The sequence below is a fragment of the Rhamphochromis longiceps genome, linkage group LG10 (genome assembly GCF_057381845.1).
Source record: "Rhamphochromis longiceps isolate RC_006_pf linkage group LG10, R_longiceps_female_GT1.1, whole genome shotgun sequence".
Classification (NCBI taxonomy): domain Eukaryota; kingdom Metazoa; phylum Chordata; class Actinopteri; order Cichliformes; family Cichlidae; genus Rhamphochromis; species Rhamphochromis longiceps.
The window spans coordinates 3,634,583-3,657,383 of NC_140566.1; the positions used below are offsets into that span (position 1 = coordinate 3,634,583).

General features: G+C 41.5%; 1 protein-coding gene across 1 annotated transcript in view; it reads right to left on the reverse strand.

Annotated features, from left to right (window-relative positions):
- Positions 1-22,180, reverse strand: part of dscama (Down syndrome cell adhesion molecule a) — a 112,721-nt gene extending 90,541 nt beyond the window's left edge. The window contains exon 1 of the mRNA XM_085419901.1: positions 21,300-22,180. Coding sequence (XP_085276027.1) covers positions 21,300-21,342 — 43 coding nt within the window. The 5' untranslated portion in view covers positions 21,343-22,180. The remainder of the gene's footprint in view (positions 1-21,299) is intronic.
- Positions 22,181-22,801: the final 621 nt, after the last annotated feature.

The following is a 22,801-nucleotide window of genomic DNA, read 5'->3' on the forward strand; positions in this document are numbered from 1 at the left end:
GTCGCATGAGCAGCCTCTGTCAGTCACCCTTTGTAAATATTGCATCTCTACTGTATGTCTGCTCTCTGCTAATGCGGTCTACCTCCTCCTGTCCCCAGCATGCTTGTGCGACGGCTGCCAATCCCCCCTCCCCAGAGACCAAACATTTTAGCGCTTCATAAATTCCTAATGAGCGTTCTCAAGTCACCGGCTACTTCCACCCACTGGTCGTTCAACCTGTAACAACAAACAAACAGTGTGGCGTACACATGTTTCTGCACATTTCTAGCTGCACTCACTTCACACATACAGTACTCAGAGGGCCGGGCCTGGAGGTGTCGAAAAGAGAATGGCTGCAGTTGTCGACAGCTACAAGACTGTAGTTTCTTTTTCCATGAGGTGGCAAGAGAGGGTAGAGTCACCATGATACACAGTTCAGCTGTGGGAGACTTTATTGATTGCCAGCTTGGCTATGTTTAGACTTAAATGTTACCTACCTTAACTGGCAAAAATGCCCATGCAGGTCCACAGTGACTAGTTATAGGTGAACTTTGGGGCTGTGTGGGTGGAGCAAACACAAACTTATCCCACGTGGGCCCCAACTGGGCGTGTGAACACAGAGCTTACAGTAGTTTTGAATGTTGGTGTCCCGATATGGGTTTTATACGGTCAGACCCACTATGGACCTACCCACATGTGTGGCCCCACGTGGGACCAAATCAACCATGTGGTGATTCCTTGTGAATAGCCATTGAGTATTTCTTCTTCAGACACCTTTCTCACTCACTATGTGTTAACAGACCTCTCTACATTGTATCATACTTGTTATTAATCTCTGTCTCTCTTCCACAGCATGTCTTTATCCTGTCTTTCTTCTCTCACCCCAACCAATCGCAGCACATGGCCCCGCCCCTCCCTGATCCTGGTTCTGCTGGAGGTTTCTTGCTGTTAAAAGGGAGTTTTTCCTTCCCACTGTCACCAAAGTGCTTGCTCATAGGAGTTCATACGATTGTTGGGTTTTTCTCTTTATGTATTATTGTAGGGTCTACATTACAATATAAAGCCTCTTGAGGGGACTGTTGTTGTGATTTGGCGCTGTATAAATAAAATTGAATTGAATAAGGAGTTTATTTATTTTGAGCAACATTCTGGTCCACACTTTATACCAATTGGTGGCTGTATTGTATAATTGGGCAGATATGAGCTCCTCTCTCCACTTAGTGTAGGCAGCCCACTCTATAGGCTACTCCACTAAAGCCCATCTGGGGCCCACATGTGCCCTTATTTTCATGTTGGTCCTGGGGCCCACAATGGGCTGCCCACTGTGCGGGTCTGTCCACAGTGCCCCCTCATGTTTGCTGTGCAGATACCAAAGGTTTGGACAGATAGCATTCAGCTTTAATACATGATATCAGCACAAGAGCCTCCTCAAACCTCTCACTAAGCAATTATACAAATAATCTAACTACAGTACAATTATTGTGAGGGTGTTCATTTGATTTTTTTTAAAACTGCCTTAACACTACTGCCCTTATATTCCAGGGCAACTCTCAAGTGTTTCGTTTGCCGTGCTATCTTGTTGACTTCATTTTGATTTCTGTTTTATTTTGAAGGTTAGTCCCTTGTGTTTTTTCTCCTTTGCTTTTTCCCCTACCCTTGTCAGTGTCATAGAGTGACATATTATTAACCCTTTAAACTTGTCAGTCAACAATTAAATGGCTCATTTATGAAGCATAAACCTTTTACCATTATTATGATTTTTATTTCCTCAAAACAGTTGTTCTCGGAGTTCGACTATGCTGTCATAAACACAGTACATAAGCTGCAAGCAGGCCAAAATCATTAGACAGAGGCATAATAAATAATTTAGAATGGCCCTCTCCAACTATAATGATACACAGACAACTTCTCAGGGGTTAATTTACAGCCATGTAATCACACAGAGTAACAGCTTGTCAGTGGTTTTCTCAAGCAGGAAAGTCTGCCATCAAGATGGTCATAAAATCTCAGCATCTGTTATGAATAGCAGGGAGCGAGACTCTTTTATATGGATGACTTTTTCACCGCGGTGCAGTTCATTTTCTTCCAAAACAGATGTATGAGCTCAGTCTGAACCTGATCTTCAACAAGCTGTACAATGTAAAGGCTGAGGAAATCCAAGAGTTAGATCTGTCACACTGCATGATTTTTCTTTCCAATATAGTGTCTATATTTACAATTATGGGGAAGCCCAGTATATGAAGCTATCAACAAAAGCAGGCAACAAAAGTACTTCGATTTTATCTACTGTCAGGTCAAGCTGGGTGCCAGACTTTTAATATAGATCACAAGTTCTGAAAAACACCTCATAATGACAGGTCAGTAAGAAAAAATCAGACAGAATCTAAATTCTCTTCATATCAGAATAATATTCGTTTTCATTCACCTTGGCCCCAAGGTGGTAACAACCAGCTTTTACCATAACTGTTAAAAGTGACAGAGTGAGAAAGAGTTCACCCCACAACTGCTTTTGTTTCACATACACGTGAAAAAAATTAAGACCCCCAAACTACCTCTACACGTTACTGCTTGGATGTTTATTTTAAGATGAGAAAGCCTGATGGATATAAAACCCCACCATATCCCAACAGTTTCAGATAGATACACTGGGAGTGCATTTACGTTTTAGAGGAAAATAGTCAGGGTGGGGGTTGGATGGGGAGATGGGAGAGCTGGAAAGCTCTCAGACAGTGACACAGAGGCCGCTTTGTACACAGAGATGGGACGAGAATGCAAAGAAAAGGGTGGAAGAGATGCTCTGACAGAGGTCGAAAGCACGCTTCAGCTTAGTCGTCATCCACAACCTCCTTGAAATGAACGTTTTTACCTTTTTTATTCCTCTTCAGTCTCTTTTTCTGTATCTATTTCTTTTCCAGCTGTCTGATTGCATTCTCTTCTAACCTTCATCTCTCCTTCACACTACTTTAACCCTGCCTTCAACATTCTGATTTTTTCCACCTTTACACAAGGATACAGGTACAAAAACAACAAACCAGAGCAAAAAAAAAACAAAACGCATGAAGCCACCTCCTGATCTGCATTTATTATCCACTATTATCCACTGGACCTTTCTTGCAGCTAAAAATTTGGAAAATTAAACAACACATATGCTCTGCTGTGCTGTGGCTCATGGTTCATGAAAATTGAAAAAGAAAATCAACTACTTTATAAATAATTAAGGTACTTGGGCCCTACATCCAGCAATGCATCTGAATCTGGTTAAAAGTAGACACTCCTCACAGTCTATTCCCTCTTACTCTGACACTGAGTAATATCTAATAAAGAAGAACCCACACATAAACACAATTTGTATTTTGGGGAACATAATATTGAATATTCAGTTATAAATTAACAGCCCAAGACTATTTATCATAATTGTTTCTTTCAAGCAAAGAGACAGCACGTGGGAGGCTGCTGGCTGTCATCAAGCGTGTGTACCACCGTTAAATAATAATCTTATTAACGGCTGTGATAAAATAGAAAGACGTAACACATACACATGCGCATCTCAGAGATACCTTACGCATTGTTTTTGCAGCGGGATAAAGCACATTTTTGAGGATCTGTTGATAACGCTGGGACCGCACGAGCAAGATCAAAACAAGAGCTAGCAGAATGTTGAAACAGGAGATAAAAGATTTATGTGGACCCTATCAATACTCAGTCAGCCGTCAGCCTGGTTGGCAGATAATGGCTGCAGTCTGCAACACTTTGGTCCACATCTTGTTGGATTTTCTGTTCATAGGTCTCTCACATTAATGGGCTTTTTATCAATATTACTAAAAATTAATATAAAACAGCAATTGAAAGACAGCAAACATCATGGAACAGGATCATTTTGACACATAAACAATTTGCACTAATAATTGCACATTAACTAAATGAATACTAGCTAAAAAGAAAAGAAAATCACAATTGGAAGGGGTGCTACTGCTTTATTTAAGTACTGTAAAGACAGATTGACGGTAAAGAATAAAATAGAGGAGAAATGCATCAAAATAAGTCATTACCGGGAGAGGAGCCGTGTCTGCTGTGGGGAGATTTTTCAGTTTTAAAAAATGAGTCTTGTTTTGTTTTGTTTCTGGTCATTCTGTGGCTGGAATTTCACTGTGGAAGTGGTTCAGGCAGCTCCACCCACACACAGCCACTGGGGTCCAGGTGGGATTTTCTTTTTCTGGTGACAGAGTCATTTGTGTCACAAAGTCTAAAAGAATAAGTCCAAATGAAGCTACTGTAAATATCTACAAAGGCTCACTCTTGCGAAAATGACACGAATCATTATACCATGAAACTGTCAGAAAACACTTTTTAGGTTTATACAAACTATTTAAATCCTTCAGTGCATCCGTTCTCTGTTCCCTTAACATGGCTCTGGCGTTACCCACATGCCATCACATTATCATGCTGAAGGAACACCAACCCTCTCCCACGCCCATCATGCCCACACACAGAGGCATACTCTCTAACAGCTTCTACATGGCAGCTTGTGCCAGAGTTGTCTTAATTGACATTACTTTTCCCAGAGCCAAAATCACAAAGAGGAAAAAGTGATATTGTTCAATTATGAATCCCACGCATGTATAATAGATGGACTCTCACTTTTTTTGCGCGTGTTCTTCCTTAGCAATTCTCAGAAGAGGGGCAGGAACCGGTGGGGGTGGGATGGGGGTCCATTTGAGTTAGCCTCTTCCTGTGTGGAATAATGCTTGGCACGCTCCCAGATGTCAGCACCTATTGGTGGCAGGCCCTGCTGAAGACTCTAATCGTGGATTGCAGGTGACTCCTCATGCAATCTTCTCTTTGCAGAGCCTCTGCTACTATGTTCGGAGCTCAAGGGCAACAGACAAGCTTCGGTCACGGAGAGTGCACACAGGCGTGTCAGATGGATCTGTGCGCTTGTGTGTGTGTGTGTGTGTGTGTCTGTGTGTGGGAGGTGGGGTTAATGTCTGGTAGCCCATGAACATAGAGACTGACATGGGCTTGGTTCACTGGTGAGCCAGCAGGGAGTCAATGCAGGCAGGAATGTTGCTGATTTAGCCTTCCAGCATGACAGAGAATAGCAGACAGGAAACAGTTGTAGTTATCTTTTAAAAATCAAGATAGGGGTTAAAAAAATTCTCAGTTATATAACATCTCAAAAATATTAACCAAATAATGTTTATATTTTTCCTTCAGTATTTGCTTGCAGACCAATGCCAGTCAGTGGTTGCTTCACTGAGGCAATTCATTTAAGTAAATGTGAGATCAATACAGGTCCCACTAACACACAGCATAAATAGGCCTATGCATTAGCCTGTGCATTAGACCACTGATGTGTCAGGGGGTTTTTGCGCAGCTTGTATTTACCTCAACCAAACATCATTAATCAACTTTTACTGAATGAGTATGGAGGCTCCTTTTTTTCCCGATGAAATGCCAACAAAAGAGAAAAAAAAATCTACAATTTATGACATATTATCCGGGTTGACTGCTTGGTTCCCACAACAAAAGCGTGATTTTCACCCTTTCTTCTGTGATTTTATCACATTCAATGAGCTATTAGCCCAAAAACATGTGCTCAGCCAAGGCTGTTAATGTATTTAAACACTGGAGCCCGATTGGGTATTAACCACAATGTGGCCTATGTGGTCTGCACCAGGTCAGCGGGCACCAGGGCATCAAGACATTAGGGCATCTCCACTGGGGCAAACAAGGACTGAGCCACACTGACAGCTCATAGCAGGCGATGCAGGTAATTAAGGCAAAGCTCTGCAGTGGCTGCCTAGGGAGGAGAGTGTGGTGGTTGGGGGAGTAGAAAATGGGGGTTGGATAGGGAGGGGTGGAGATAGGGTGGAGAACAGGATGGCCTCATGATGGCAGTGAGTAAGCAAGCACCCACCCCACCCCCTACCCTCTCCACTGTTGCCCTAGGGGCTTACACAATGAGTGGTAAAGAGAAGCGCTGCACTGAGCTGAGATGCACTGATCGAAGAACAGAGTCCCCTCACTCTCCCAAATCACCGGCGCCCAATTTGCCCTCATGAATAATGTTGAGCGATGTGCTCAGTGCCACGCAGCCGCTATGTAAAACCAATGATACCCTTCTCTGATGTCAACTCTCTGGAGGGTGAGCAAAGAATCACTGTGGAGTGGGTTAGTTGATGCATATGAATGCTCATTTACATAAGCGCTAACATAAGAGGAGGGAGTTCCTACATACTGTGCACTTTGAAGACATTAATCAGTTACATCACTAAGGCGGGAAAGGACAAACACGGCAAATAGACTGAGACGGAGAGGTAGGGAGTAAATAAAGTTCTAGTAACTGCCACTGATACTAACATACAAAAGCACATCAGGAGAAAGAAACAACCATCTCAGATAATGCTCCATTACGCTTCCCAAGTGATGCTATGTTGATATGACTGCATTTACCTAATATTAGGTCATATGGAAATTCAAGCGCGGATCAGAGCTTAATGTAGACTCTAGTCATTTCCCAGCCTTCTGGAGCCACAGAAGTCAGTTCTCATTATGAGTTACGGAGCTAACTACAATAAAAGTAGCCATCCATATCTATTCTGTGACACATTAGCTTTCTTATCTACCTACAAGCCACAAGTCTGGTCCAGACTGAGTTACTTTAGTCTGAAACACAGATATTCATGATATTCAGTGGATGACTCCTACTGAGTTCAGTAATACACACTTTTCTCAAAACATTTTTGGCTTTAATGAACGCTTTATCAAGTTCTGGATTGGTTGCCATGAGATCTGAGTCACACGTTCTTGTTCCACTTCAGGATAACCTGTGGTGATTCTTTAAACTTTCCTCCAACTCTTCTCTCTCAAAATTTCTCAAGTTCTGTGGTTTAACCCCCCCACACAGGGACAATGAAGAGCTGCAAACTTCCAAGCTAGGGAAGCAGTGGGGAGCATCTCTGCCATTAACCAACGGCCTTGTTGAGGGTAACAGCACCAGGGACAACCAATTCAAATGTTCAGTTACTGTTAGGATATAATTCTTTCAAGCATGTGTTAACTTTTAGGACATCATAGGTTTGCTGTGGCTCCAGAGAGCTGACAAGGATCAATACCCTTGGCTCATCCCACCAAAGCACTGAATTCAAGAGGGCCAAGACAACAAAGTAGGGTACATTTGCTTACATCTCTATTATTGTAACCAGATAATATTGCTGCCGCTCCGATGCTTTAATTGTTCCAAACCTTAACAGTGGACATGTATGGATGACATATTTCCCTGTTCAGCTGTCGATCGGTTCTTTGGAGGGGCCGAATAGGGCTTTGGAGCGTGATGTCACGGGGGGTGGGCGTGGAAAGGATTTTGACCCGATTTTGGGGGTCTAGCGCAAGTGAAAAGGGAGCGAAGTCACACACAACAACCATGGTTCGTATTTGCTGTGTGGTCGGCTGCAATGTTCGATCACACGACCGGCAAGAGAATAAGGTTGAAAAGGGTTTATCTTTTAATTCTTTCCCAACCTGGAAGCAACATGAGGCAGCTCGTGTATTGATGTTACCAAACGAAGGCGTCCAGCCTGGATAGCAGCTGTGAGATGAGCTGATATCCAGTTCTCTTCCATCTCCAAATATCTGTTGGTGCTCCAGACATTTTCATTCCGGTAAGTTCTAAATATGTTCATATCTCTCTTTATAGCCTATTAGTTTTATTTTCTATGCGCTCTGAGGTCATAGCAATTTAGAACAAACATCCTACTGAGTGATTTTGCAGAACTACCCTCTATTTATAGAGTTGCTAATTATTTGGCATTATTGCAGCAAACAAGCTAATGAAATGGATGAAACATCGTGACTGGGTTCCAGTGCTACACAAGGGACCTGCTGCAAACATACCACCATGCCAATCAGATGACTTCTTCCATGTGAGGGTGAAGAGGTGACCCTCCTGGATAAGATGGTGAAGGTTTGCTGCGTTTTGGTGAACAGTGTGATAATAAAACCAGGGAAGAATGAAACCTGCTCCTGTTAAATATTCTTAAGTCTTGTGCTGTTATTTTTTCAAAAGATACAGTAAATAAAGTAATGTTAGTAGTGGGTGATATCATGTAAACACTCATGATTTTGTGTAAACATTTTGTCATTTGTAAACTATAAATGATATCATCATTGTAACTGATGTGATGTTCTATAAAGTGGTTTTAATAAAAAAAAAAAAAGGCAAAAATTAGTTTGTTTCTTTATTCAACTTTTGAACAGTGGGACTCAGTCGGTATATATTCAGTAAATGCAAATTATTTACACGGCAGTGCACTACAGGCATAAATCTAGACCCCTAGATAAAACATTATGGGTCATTCCCACAACCCACAGCTTTACTGTGCTCCAGCAAAGTATCCAATAGCAGTGACAACTCCTCCACAGTAGCAGGTGGGATTTTTCTGTTTTGAGGACGGCTCCTTTTCCCTGTCACTACAGATGGTCTGTTTATGTTTTGATTGAGAGCCTTTTTTTTGGGCAGCTGAAGAGGAGAAGTCTATCTTATGGCCAACCTCTGGCGGTATCTTGGTCACATTGCCCAGCAAAACCCAGTATGCAGGTTCATCTGTAACAGTCCTTGTGCCACAGATCAACACTGTTGCTTCTACATTAAACAGAAGAGCAGAGACATGGCTGCAGGTCTCTGCGACTCCGGCCATACAGCTGCAGTGGGCGGTTTCAACCTTCCCTGTGATGCTCACAGTGACCCATGGCTGCAATGCTGGTTCATTCAGTCTTTGAGAGTGCAGCACCTGAAACACCCACAGACAAAGTTCATTTAAAGACAAGAACTAATGAGCCATGGCCGACGTAAATGTGTTTTATCTACTTTATCATAAATGTAACAAAGTGTTTAGAAAGTTAGCACATACATGTAATTTTTCATTTCTTTATGTGTCCATCTATAGAATGCTGCATGTTATATTCTAAATCTGCCTGCAGAAAATGAACCTAAAGTATGTAATGCAAGGATGTCATCACTTTAGAGATGGAGAAAGCATATAGTGACAATTATGAATCACTTAATATGATAAGGAGATTCTGCAGGTCATTAATCGATGTATAAAACTAAAATAAAATGTATTTTTAGTGACACGGGATACAAACATGGAAGCAAGATGTATAATTAGGATTATTTATAATAAATATGAATAAATTAGTGCAATTTCTTTAATCATAAAGAATAACAATCCTTCAGGACAATGTCACATCAATGCACTGAACTCATTATGTTATCCACCTAACAGCCTCCACATGTTCTCACTGTAATTTCCCCTCATGAATGAATTTATGCTGCACTAATGTGAATGTTTGCAGGGAAATCAAACGCATTTCACTCGCAGTACTCGAGCTGACTTACCTTTGTTTGAATGACGACTTGTACGCGCTGACTCCACAGACAAGGTACGAACATATGTCAGGCTACGTCAGTAGCGGTTGGTCTTCAGGGTTTCTACTCCACGGCCGTATTTCATACAGGTCCACATTTCCAATGCACACTATTTTCTGCAAGTACCGCCGCTTCGCCTCTGGACGCAATCGGTCTCTATACAGTTCATTCTCTTTTGAGCTGCTTTTAAGCATCTTTCTTGTAGTCGTCGTTCCAACACAGTGTGTTTGGTTTGATTCGTAGACCCCGAAAATGGCGCTGCGCTCCCATAATGCATTGCGGCGTGACGTCAACTCCAAAGCCCTATAACTAGAACTACCTTTAGATTTCCCTTTCAGCGCCACGCCTTTCTCTTATTTTTGGCTCTGAATCAGTCTGCCAGCAGAAGATGTAATGGAAGGATCAACGACTGGTGGTCTTCTGTTAGATGGAGGTGACAGTGGAGAGGTACACTCAGGGTTCAAGGTGAGCAGGAACAACTAGCAACACCATTCTAGCACCTTTTAATAATAAGTCAACATACCTCATAGACAGGCTTCATTCATTTCATTGCCTTGTGTTACATCCACATTTAGGGTTACTTTGTTAACCACCAGGTAAACTAAAGTAGAAGCTGAGATATGGCCAGCCTACTGACAGTTACTAACAGCCATGGGCTGAGAGAAAAAGAAAATGTTATGTCTATAACATCTTAGTCTAAGGAGCTTGGAAAGAAAATCATCTGGACTTCTTTAAGTTACTTGAAGACGTTTCACCTCTCATCTGAGAAGCTTCTTCAGTTCTAAGGCCAAATGGTGGAGAGTCCCAGATTTAACCCCAGTGGGAGTTTCCCCCCAAAGAGGGACAAAAGGACCCCCTGATGGTCCTCTACCTCAGCAGTCCCCAACCCCCGGGCCTCGGACCGGTACCGGTCCTTCAGTCGTTTGGCCGCGAGAGTTGAGGCTCAGGTGTGAAATGTATGGTTTTCAGGGATTTTATCGGTGTTCAGCGTTATTTTGTTATCGTTTTTATCGTTAACTCGGTTTTCCTGGGTCTTTTCAGGTGTGTCATGAATAAATCTTCTTTTTTTTCGGTACCGGTACTAGTTTTATTTTGTTGTATTTATCCGCGACACCTTAAGGCCGGTCCGTGAAAATAATGTCGGGCATAAACCGGTCCGTGGCGCTAAAAAGGTTGGGGGACCTGGCCCCACCTTATCATGCGATTTCCTGAGGTCAGATGGCCCAGGATGTGAGTGGGCGTTAAGGCGTCTGGGGAGGGATCTCAAAACTGGATTATAGATGGCAGAGAGTTGGTGTCGTAAACCCCCGCCTCTGTTCAAAGATGGTCGCTCACAGTGGACATAGATGCTTCTTTCACTCCTCTTTCAAACCATCCGTCCTCTCTGTCCAAAATGTGAACATTGGCATCCTCGAAAGAGTGACCTTTGACCTTTAGATGCAGATGGACTGCTGAGTCTTGTCCTGTGGAGGTGGCTCTTCTGTGTTGTGCCATGCGCTTGTGAAGTGGCTGTTTGGTCTCTCCAATGTAGAGGTCTGAGCATTCCTCGCTGCACTGTACAGCATACACCACGTTGTTAAGTCTGTGTTTTGGCGTTTTGTCTTTCGGGTGAACCAGTTTTTGTCTGAGTGTGTTGCTGGGTCTGAACCTTCACAGACGTCTATAACATCTGTTCCATGATGGAGAGAAACACGGTACAGCACATGTAGCATGAGATGCCATGCTCTTGCTCTACAGCCAGGACACGTGTGGGTGGGATATCCCGTACTAGAATCAACTGACAATGACCATTTCAAATAATGCTTTTTAAAAACACAGTTTGACATTCTGGGGAATTTGAAATTTGGACTTAAATGTCTAAATGTCTTTATCTCAGTTCTGGATGAAAGATAAATGTTATGCTTGCAGCTTATAGCTTCATGCAACCTGCAGTTATGAGATCACTGTGAGGCTTTCAAAGAATCAGTTGAACTCCACAAATCCCAGAACATCCATAAAGCGATTCTTTCTTTACCCTTCACTTAAACAATTTGTCATAATAATTACTTGGCTTTAGAGGCATTAGTTTAAGCATAATGCTTAGAAAAACCAAATTCATACATTTTCCCTAAGATCTTGAAGTATTTTTTAACTTAATTTTCTTTGTACAAGAACTAATGTACTTATTAAAAGAGAATATTGTCAGTCACTCCGAGTACACCCCAAGAACGTTAACATGACTGCGTATTTTGCACTGAAAATGGTATTTTTTTTTCTATTTCAGCAATAGGAGTACGTTTTTTGAGAGAGGATGTTTTAGTTAGAGATGCTCTCGTGAGTTCTTGACTTGTATCTCTGAACAGTGCTACAGCACTTGACTTAAATTTGTATAAAATCTAGTGAGGCACAATATACGCTGTGCATGCTGTTAGAGGGTGGGAGAGTGGCATTATTTCTGTTTGAGTAAAATTCCTCCTACCTCTGCTCGCTATACCATCAAGTACCATTCAACTGACTGAGCCGACAGAGAGAGAGAGAGAGAGAGAGAGAGAGAGAGAGAAAGAGGATCTCAGGTGAGCTGAGGAGGAGGACATTAAACCCAGCAGGAAGGGATGAATGAGGAGATTTGCTGGAGGAGGAAGGCTGACAGCCTGAAGATCATCCACAGTACTGGTACTGTGACACAGCACAGGAGCTTAGAGCCTAAAGAAAAGACGTTTGGTATGCATCTGAGCAGAGTAATTACAGTACAGCTGGATTTTGTTTCTCTGTGAGAAAGAAAGAGAAGAAAGTGAGAGAAAGCACGGTAGTGTACTTCACCACTAACCTGTTTGTCCTTTTGACTTGATCTGACATATGCTGGATTTCAGCTTTTGGTCATTCATGCCAACATGTTTAGTCACCACTGGGTGAGAAGTTTACTGAAGCTCAGACAGCTCTGGTGTATTTCACTTTCCACCTTTTGATCACTTTGACATGTTTTTAGATGAGACACGTGCTCCATTCGTAACCGACAGAATACTTGGGATCATGTTCATCGTTTCAAAGGAAAGAAACAACAATGCTCACTCATTCGGTCTGCTAAACACGAGTGCAAATGTGTGGGACATGTGTGAACTTTGACTGGTGAGATGTTGTATTGGTGAAAAAGTAAATTTCCACTTCTGATTAAAATGCTCGATCAGTACAAAGGAAACTTTTAAAAGAAGATGCTTGGCTGCTTAATCCTTCGAGTAAAAATCATACAGTGTATTTGGTGTGTTACAAGTACTGGCAGATGTATTTTTCCTGAGCCCTAAATGGATAGATGTATTTATTTCACTCATTTACTGGACTTATAGAGATGAACATATAAACAGTTGTGTAAATATGGTCTTTCATAGGCACTGGTTATTGTATCAAAATAAACACAACAGAATTTCCTTAACTGTGTATCACACGAACAGATTAGAGAATTTTCCGCCTCTGTAGAGAGCTATAACAGGAAGACATTTTGCTTCATTGCCATGTTGTTTTCCTATTATCCCGGGGCACAGTGAATGCCATTTGCAGGAGAGAAAGAAGGAGGCGAAATGTGGCAGTTAACAGTGGAGGGCAAATCAAAGTCCTGGGGTTAAATGGGATTGTGGGTCAGATGACTAGACATTGTTGCCTTTCTGCTCACGGCCATACTCTTCTGCCTCAGAAAAATATCACCGCTCCCCTCCCATCACTGTCTCCCTCATCCCTCCCCCCCCTCCTCCTCCTCCACTCATCAGCCCACCATTTCCCTTTGAGGCAACAGCATTTTGTCTTTAGTAACCCCACTAGAAAAGACAATCCTTATTGCTTCTATGCAAAAAAATTGTGAGCCAATTTGTTAAGCGTGGATTTTTGTGGTTCTTAACGATTGTTTAGAATATGTGATGTTTTCATGTGTCTAGCTCTACTTTAGCTTTTTCATTTATATCCAGTCAGGAGGTTTAAGAAGTCACAGTCACACTAGCAATGCTAGCTTTACAGAACTTCAAAAAACCATGCAGTCCTGTACGAGGCTATCTGCACCCTCACTAATATAAATCACTCTGACGGATACACAGTCAATTGAGAGGAACAGGGACAGGCGACGGCTGAGAAAATGGCAGATATCTGCATTAGAGCTGCACTCAATCAGCACACAGATGGGAGTGAGCTTTTATTAACCATCATGTTTTCTGTGATTACTGCGCAGCTGTACATCAACACCGCTGTTTCATTCGTGTCCGTAACTACCTTCCGACGCAGCCTCGCGTACTCCCTGTCCTATACCTGAGCTGTGTGAATTATACTGGCAGCACTGGTGACAGGGGCCCTGCAAACACTGCCAGGCAGCAAAACACACATCAACATATTCAGAGCGTTTAGTGCCTGGGATTAATCAAATTATAATTTAATCATCTGATCAAACAGCAATTAGCATAATCACTTCTGGGGAAGGCCTGATAGAGCTGAGACTGGAGCGGAATGGAGCTGGGGGCGAGCAACACTTTAATGAAACATTTGCCAGAATGTTTGAAAATGTTACACATTTTGGGCTACAGGAAAAGAGCTGGACTGTGAATGTTAATCAGCACGGTCTGGTATGCTTAATGAATATGTCAGCCACAGAGGAAGAAATTACAAGTGAGTATTTTCTATTTTGTCAGTGATTGTCTTTTATGGTTTAACATTGGGTAATCTTTATTGTAAACACCTCCCCCCATAAAGAAGGTTTATTCTAAAATGGTTCATTTTTAGCTTTCCCCCCTCTACACAAACTGACCACAGAATTCGAGTTCAGCTGATAAAATCTGATAAAATCATTTCCCAGCAGTATAATTTAGTTTAGCAGAACATTGCTCCCACTTGTTCAGGGCAAGACTCAATTAATATTTTTATGAAATCACATTCTAAAGTCTACAATTAACGCAAGGACAGCGAATTTGGACGAACATGCAAAAATGCTTCCATCACTGTGTCTGCCATCATTGGTCTTGTTAATCTGCTGCAAGCTTGAGGTATTTTATATTACTGACATGAATGAGATGCTGTTTGAACCTCTTGCCTCTGTGTTTCATCCCAGGCAGCAATCATTGCAACGCAAGCAACGCAGTCGTTCACTTTGTTCACATGAAAATGTGTAAACAGCATGAAATCGATATGGAGTGAAGCTCAAGAGGAATACTTTGTAATATTACTGTGTTTCAGATGCTTCTGTTGTAAACGTCTCATTTTGGTTTCATTCTTTTTTGTTTAGACAGTGTTAGTTTAGTATAATTTGCTGACATCCCTTCACGTCTTCTCAGGGATAACAAATGAGAACTTCCCTCTGTGGTCTATGAGGTAAAACCAGCAATCTGATCTGTGCACAGATCTGTGTTGTTTTGCAGTAGTTGCATCATTTTTGTCTGTTCTACATACTTTTTTTTAAATAATATGAAAATTTCAAATCAGGCAAAACGGTAAGTGTAAACATATATAAATTCAGTGCATTATGTAGATGCTCCATTATCAAATATTGTTGATGGGAAACAGTGTTTGTCAACAATTTTAACCTCATATCTGCTCATTGCAACCGAATCATGGCACAAGTTTAGTGTTCTTCTCCCTTTTGGATTGATTTTTTCCCTTTAATATATTTGTTAATATTTTTTTACTGGCTTTACTAGACAGATACAGTGAAGACTGACAGTAAAGCCATGCGGCAAAGGGCTGCGGGTCAGACTCGAACCCGGGTCGGCCGCCCTCAGCAGCATATGGTTGCCCGCTCAGTCCAGCTGAGCTAAACTGGTGCCCTTGGATTGAGTTTTGATTCCATTTGTAGAAGGGGCCACTCCATAATGTGTCTAGAACTTGGCTCTGGTGTTTATTTATTTTTATACCTGATGGATAACCACAGCCAAGCTCTAAACTTCTGTGGATACAGCTGACAGGAGCGGTCCCCATAGTGGTCTTCTGCTGCTTCAACATTCAGCATGTTGCTCTCCGTGGTTGTAACCAGTGGTTATTTGGTTTTTATCAGTGCAAAGTAGTCTGGCCATTCTCCTCTGACCTCTGACATCAACAGTGCTCACTTGATATTTTTGTCTTTTGTGTACAATTCTCTGCAAACCCCAGAGGTGGTTGTTCGGTACAGCTCCAATAGATCTGCAGTTTTTAACATACCTGTATGACACCAATAACCATGCCACGTTTCTTTACCATTCTGATGCCCAGTTTGAGCTTGATTATGCCCGTATGGATAAATGCAGTGAATTGTTGCAATGTGATTGGCCGATTAGACATTTGTGTTAAAGGGCAGTTTAACAGATGAACCAAATAAAGTCCAAGAGTGTATTTCATATGCTAAACTCACTACTTTCACAGTGATACACTGCATGCTTTAGATAATAAAAGTCAAAATGTAACATTTTATCCGGAATATTAGAAATGAAGTCCATTTCAATAAAATCCTCCAAGTTCAAGGACAAACAGCCAAGGTCTTTATTTTGAGAGCTTATGTTACCTGTTGTTGTACCTGACTGGTCACAGCATTAACCTACTGCCCTATTTTCTAATGAAAGCCTACATATGCAAATAACTTAGGTAACTGTGATCTTGTTAAATCACTAGTCCCGATAAGATGTACCGGAAACTCTAGTCCATTGTTTTTAACCACTTTACTTGCTCTGTAACACTGTCTCATTGTACACTCACGCAAGGCCATTTCTGAAGAATGCAGCTTATATGTCACGCAAAATGTCAAAGATGTTCTGGTAATCAGGTTAGACAACAAGCTAAACTGCAGTGATCCATCAGTTAAACTGTGCAAAACTGATCTGAGCCAATATTCTGTCAAAATGTCATTCAATACTTTTGAGTATTACCTTTAATCTGTGAGTCCATGTTAAGTGCTAGATGTGCAGATGTGCTGTATATGAATACCATAGCCATAAGCACCGACAACAACTTTTATAGTTACCACTTAGCTGTGAAACACCCATAAGCCTGAATGCATGTTGTAGTGCTTGGCTGATCTAATGATTGCATAGCATTTTGTACTTTAACCTTATTAAGTTTATCTTCATATATCTTTAATGAACTATCACACTTGTCAGCTGCAATATGGACTAGAACCAGAAAAAAAAGCAGCAGGATGCTCTGAATTATCATTACAATGTCAAGAACAAAGGGCTCGAGCAATTTCTGTCACTTATACCAGTTAATTTGGGCTGTGGCACTCGCAGCCATGAACTTTAACTGGACAAAGGATAAAAAAGGCAGTTCAGTCTTCATAAGTGTAAAAAAAAAGCTGAGAATAATCTTGTTTCTGCATGGAAAAGCAGGGCGATTTGATATGACTCTTTGAGTTTTAGATACCACATAACACAAGCTGACTGTGTGCGTCCCTCTTCCCCCCTCTCTTCCTCCTCTTTTTCTGCCTCACTACACACTATCATCTCCTTAAGCATTCTGGTCTGGGTTAAATGAAACCTTTAACAGTTCAATGTGCATCCATTAACATATGCTTGAGTCTACTCACAGCCAAGCTAAGGCGTAAGCATGCAGTGGCAAAAACAAACAAAAAAAACCTCGATCCGATGGCACGGACAAATCCCGGAGTGATTAGCGAGTCCACAAAAACACTAAGTCTCTAATGCCTTCTAACATTACCGAATGAACCAGATTTCATAACACCTTGAAGAAAAACAACAAATGTGAACGAAATCTATCCTACTGCGACACTCTAAGCTAATATAAGAGCACAAACACTGTTTATTTCATAATAAACGCATTTAGGTTTTAGAATATATTGACTTTACAGTTTCTACTAACGGTAAACATGAATGTATGAATACAGCTGTCAGAAATGACTATCTCGAGCATGAGTGCCGATCCTAACTGAACAAAATCAAGACATGACAACTATGCACTTACAGAGTAAACACGCTGAGTTTAAACTCATGTTCCCAGTGGCCTACATTGCATTGACTGGTGTGCTGATATTAACGTGCTACTGAGGAACTGAGCTCAGTTATTGTTTGCTGATGTGTGTTGCTGTGACTCCGTCAACCCGTTCTGTCTCTATGTGAAGTGACAGATGTATACCAAAAGACCAGAGTCTGCACAGACCTAGTTTCCTACTGGCCCTGATGCGACCTCTAAGCAACACTGTTTTGTGTGGTGACGATTGGCTAAAACTGTAAAATAGGAGGAAAATTTGGTGTGCAGTCGTCTCCAAATTTAAAAATAGCAAACCCAAGACACATTTTTCCACTTGTAAATTACAGATAAGGAAATTCATTTTAGCTGTGTACAATACATTTAGTCTGGTCGTAAAATGTTTCAGGGAAGCGCGCCTCCTAGATTATCTTCAGAAAACTCTTTTCGATTGAAGGTAGTGATGTGTGATTTGCGCTGAGGTACACTTGTGAAAAATTAAGACTAAGATGCTGTAACTTCAATGAGATGTTGGCAAAATAAGCTTTGTCTTGCTGTGTGCTTTCAGGGAGTTCTTCCTTCCCTGTGTCGCAAAGTATTTTCTCATATGGGATCATGTGATCATTGGAGTTCTCTCTCCAGTCCTACAGAGTCTTTACCTTACAGTATATAGCACCTTAAAACAACTGCTGCTACCAAAGTATGAAAGTAAAATCTGAACTGAATTGAATCGAATGAATCATTTTTTGAGTGTTTTTTTAACTATATATTTGATGAGGAACACAATCTTTTACATAACATGGATCAAATTCCTGAACAACCAACACGAGTTCCTTTTTCACTCTTCTGTGACAGGAAATATTGTGGAAAGCAAATGAAAGTTGTTACTTAGTGTGAGAAATTTACAACTATACGCTCTACTGATTAGAACAATGATATGAATATAAAAATATATAGGTATGACCGAGCCACTGTGTACAGATACACATCGCTGATTTATGTCAGTTTAGTGATGTTTCATTACATAATTTGCTCATATCTGAATAAATATTCCTGGGTCTTGGTGTTTTATATTTTTAAAACTGGAAACAGTTGTTGGTTATTGTGAAAAGTTTGCAGTACGATGTTGTAAAACAGAAACAAATGCTGAGGAAAACTAAAGTCTGCTCCGACATTAATCATGTTTGATAACACGATAAAGACCTTTTCTCCAGCATCCCCCTTTCCATCCCAAGCTAAAAGCTAAAAATAAACATGCACAGAGTGATACTAAGAGCCAATTGAGGCGCTTCACTGTATATTTACACAGCTTATTAGTGTCCAATTGAGCATGTGTCAGATTTCCCCCCCTGGCATAGCTAAGCAAAAACAACATTATGCCATTTCCCCAATTTTCTCTCTTCATAACTGGAATGTTTTTCCTATTCCATTTAGGATAGACACTTTTGTAAGAGCACTTTTAAAGCTCAAGCACCACTGGAGTGAACTCTACAGCAGATTTTACTCTCTACAGTGCTGAATTGTTTATATCTCTTGTAGATGAGCTTGCAAATGTGTCCTCAAATTGGAAAACAGCAATTCAGAGCAAAATGGAGTTTGTACAGTAGATACTATTCATAAATGATCACTGAAAAGCTGTGCAAATAGCCAGGAGCTGCAATCTTTAAATACATTTTCTATTAAGAGCCAATGCAAATATAGTGCATGCAAACGACACCTGCACAGACGTGTATCAGTTTTTGAAAATTAATGAAAGGCCGTGATGTGTATCGAGAAGCACTGATCAGGTCACCTGAACAGAGTGCAGTGTTTGTCAAGCCCAAAGCCCACACTGCAGCAATACTCATTACCCAGGTCTCCATAGAGACAACCTCAGCAGCCTGTACCGGACCAGAGCTCTAAAAGCCTTTATTTCGTAAAGCTTCATCTCTCCATCCACAAGAGGTGTAAAAATATACGATTCGGATGGAAATGGCTCGTTAAGTGCAGTCTTTGCAGGTCTGTCCACTGAAAACAAATGCACGGCAGAAACAATAGCATCTAACATCACCACTCACAGCCTTTTAATTCTGTGTACTGTCAATTTTAGCATGGCACAGGAAAAATACAGGGATCATCATAATGAACACTGGTCAATTCTACTTTCCGACACAAAAACGACGCTCAGATCTCTGAATGAGAAGAAAAGGTCAGGGTCAGACGATTCAAGTCTGCTGATACAAATGGTACCGCATCAGCAGCAGCCTCGAACGTAGCATTCATCACAATTACAAGTGCTGTTGCTGCCATTCAAAGTTTCCATGTAGATGTCTCTAGTAGCAGCCATTTTGCAACACTGTTGCCTGGACCAAAGAGACTGAAAAAAGCCATTCACAAGCAAGCTAAGCCATGGATCTCGCTCTGCAAACGGGGATTTCAGTACAGCGTTTAGTTAGATTTCAAATGAACACCAGTGTCCTCTCGTGTTCTTGGAAATTCTCTCGTCTCGGCTGCAGCAAAAAGAGAATTTGCTTTGAATCCATTCTCTCCTATAAATAAACCCTGCCTTCACAGAACCCTTCACATTGGCAACAAAATGGTTTTCCTGTCATCTTTGCTTGATGCATCATCATCTACTCTCAGTTCACATTGTGTCCAGTCTTGTTTTTTTAACCCCTTTGCTTCCACGTATCTTTCAAAAGATCTTCAAAATAGCTCAATTTTCTTTCGAGACGATTTCTGCCCCCCAACATGCGCACATCCCGTCCTATACCCCACAGCCCCGTGTCCCTCACCACCCCCCTTTTCCAATTCCTGTGTTCGCTGTAAAAAAAAATCAGTTACCCCCACTCCAAAGAAAGATACAACTACCACTTATCAAGCCAATCTTTTGAGGAATTCACTGTATACAAAACGGGATGTGGATGCATTTTGCGAGATGTGCATTTGGGCAAGGGTGATAAGGGCTTGTCTCTTTTTTTTCCCCCCAATTCAAAATGACTCCATGTCTGTGCTTCTAATATGGCGGGTGCAATGCCGGAAAAAAAAGAAACACACACACACAAAACAACTGGCCAACCTTTTCATTCTTTTTCAAGGAGACAATTAATAGATCTGAGAGAAAGCACACAAACATGCAGTTACATGTGCAAAGCATTTTGTTAATTTTTTTTTTTACTTTAAATAAATTACAGAATGAAAGTAAATATCTGACATATTCACCAGCTCATTTCTTGGTTCATGAGTAGATTTTTGAATAGAAAATCATTGTGAATGTCAATAAAGAAATTATTTCATGCAAATAACGGTTTTTGTTTGAATGCCTCTCAAAAGCAGAATAGAGATTAAAACAACCAAAGGCTGATTGCACCAAGTAACACACAACTGTGTTCCCACAAAATGATTTACTAAAATATTACTTTCATAATTTATACAAATAGAAATCTGATTTATAAACAGTGCAGATCCGGCACCTAAAAATGATGTATGAAAATGCAGCCAAACTGAGGCCCAGCTTAGCTTCAAGAGATGGAATAAATAATCCTTTCTGTACAAATTTAGAATGAAAACTGATAATTGTTCCAATTATTTTGACCCTAAATTTTACTAAAAAAAATCATTGTAGAAAAAAGAAAATAGAAATATTCCTGTAAAGAGCCTCGTTCTTCATGCAGTACAGGCTGCACCTATCCACAACCTACATTTCTCCCCTCTCTCTGCTTCTCTATCTGCACAAGGTTATTGTTAAATATCGAAGGTGTATGAGGGGATAAAACATTTTCACTTTATTAAAGGTTACTGTGCAAGTAAATATCAACCTCCCACCAAAAGCCCCACTGTCAGTGACAGGACATAGCAACAGCCTGTTCTACCCATCGTTTTCCCGGGACAAAATATAAATAAATATTATCCTCAAAGTAGAAATGGTTCCAGACCACCCCGCATATTAATTGCAGCTTGGTTCTGTTCGATAATCAGCATAAACTTTAAGTTCGATGTGCGCAAAAGCATCACTTACCATTCAAGATGCACTGGAAAAAGAAAAGAGCCAATATCCACATGCCCCGCTCCGTTCAATATCCAAGCTTATGCTTTTTTCTTCTTCTCTCCACGCACTCTTTCTTCTTCTTATTTCCCCCCTTTTTTATTTTTTCCCAAGTCAATTGCAATATAAGAAAAGGGAGCCTGCAAATCTCTCTCTCCCTCTGGCGCGCTCTCTCTCCCTCTCTCTCTCTCAATCCTTCACGTTGGGAAGAAGATGAAGAGGAGGAGGTTTGAGCTTTTTCCTGCTGCTGATTGTCTCCTGGTACAACGGGAGATGGTATATGATCCACAACTGTGCGTCTCACCCCTCCTTTCTTTTTCTTTTTTTTAGGACTGACCGCACCGTGCCGGGCCTCAGTGCAGCCGTCCCCCCGTACCGGAGTGCTGCTCTGTGTGGAACATGAGGGAGCTCGGCTCGGTGCGCTCCGGACCAGGTGAGCTGTGCTGCTGCTGAGTCAGAGGCTCAAAAGCACAGGACGCACTGCCTATGCGCACACCGAAATCCACGGATAGAAAATTAAAACATCAAAGAAAAAATATATTAAAAACATAAAAAAATAAGAACCAAAAAAGCCTCCAATAATGAAAAGAATCAATAAAGAATGAATGAATTAGAAGTCTATGCCCTGAAAAGAGGCAAACGTGTCATCTCAGGTATGTGCGGGGAAAAAAATGCGTAAAAAGTTGGAATTTCTGTCGAGGATTAAAAAGCGCATGGAGTTGACTGTTAGCTGCGCTGGAAACTCATTCTCTCTTCGCCACCTCTCTCCATCCGGCGAGCAACAAGCACACGCATCTTCCCCCCGCAGCCGCACACACAAACTGCGCACACTGGTCCCTGCGCTTATAACCTGCCCTGCCTCAGAGCACCGTGGAATAAAACCTCGCTTCCTTCTCCGCAGCCGCTTTCCTCCCTCTCCATTGCCTTAAAGGTGCAGGGGTGGGGGTGGTGGGGGGCACAGCTGAGCCTCTGGCGTAAAAAAAGAAAAATCAGAAAGAAAGAAAAAAAAAAGGGGGGGGGGGGGGGGGGGATACAAAAAAAAGAAACCCTTTCTTTTGTTTTATGACGGATCAAGGTGCCACGCAGGGTGAACTGTGCATTAACGCAAGCAAAAAAATATAAATAAATAAATATTAGCTCAGGCAGGACATCCTTCTATGGTTTGTTGCCACTGTTGTGGTGTAGCAGGCTGCAGGATGGAGGCTGAAGGAGGGAGGGAGGCAGGGAGAAACAGTGATGTAGGCTACACCTGACTGGGTGCTATGTAGGCATTTGGTTAAGGGGAAAAAATCTAAATTATCTTAATTGGAGGAGATCAAATCGTGTCCTTTAATGTGTCTTCTGGGTAATTTATGAGCCCCGGGGGCATTTTGGGGACCCTGCCAGCTTTACCCCGGCATTCATTAATTGACCTTGACAAATATAAGTAGCGACCCCCCTAATGCACCAGGGGGTATCAAACAGCGGCCATGTTA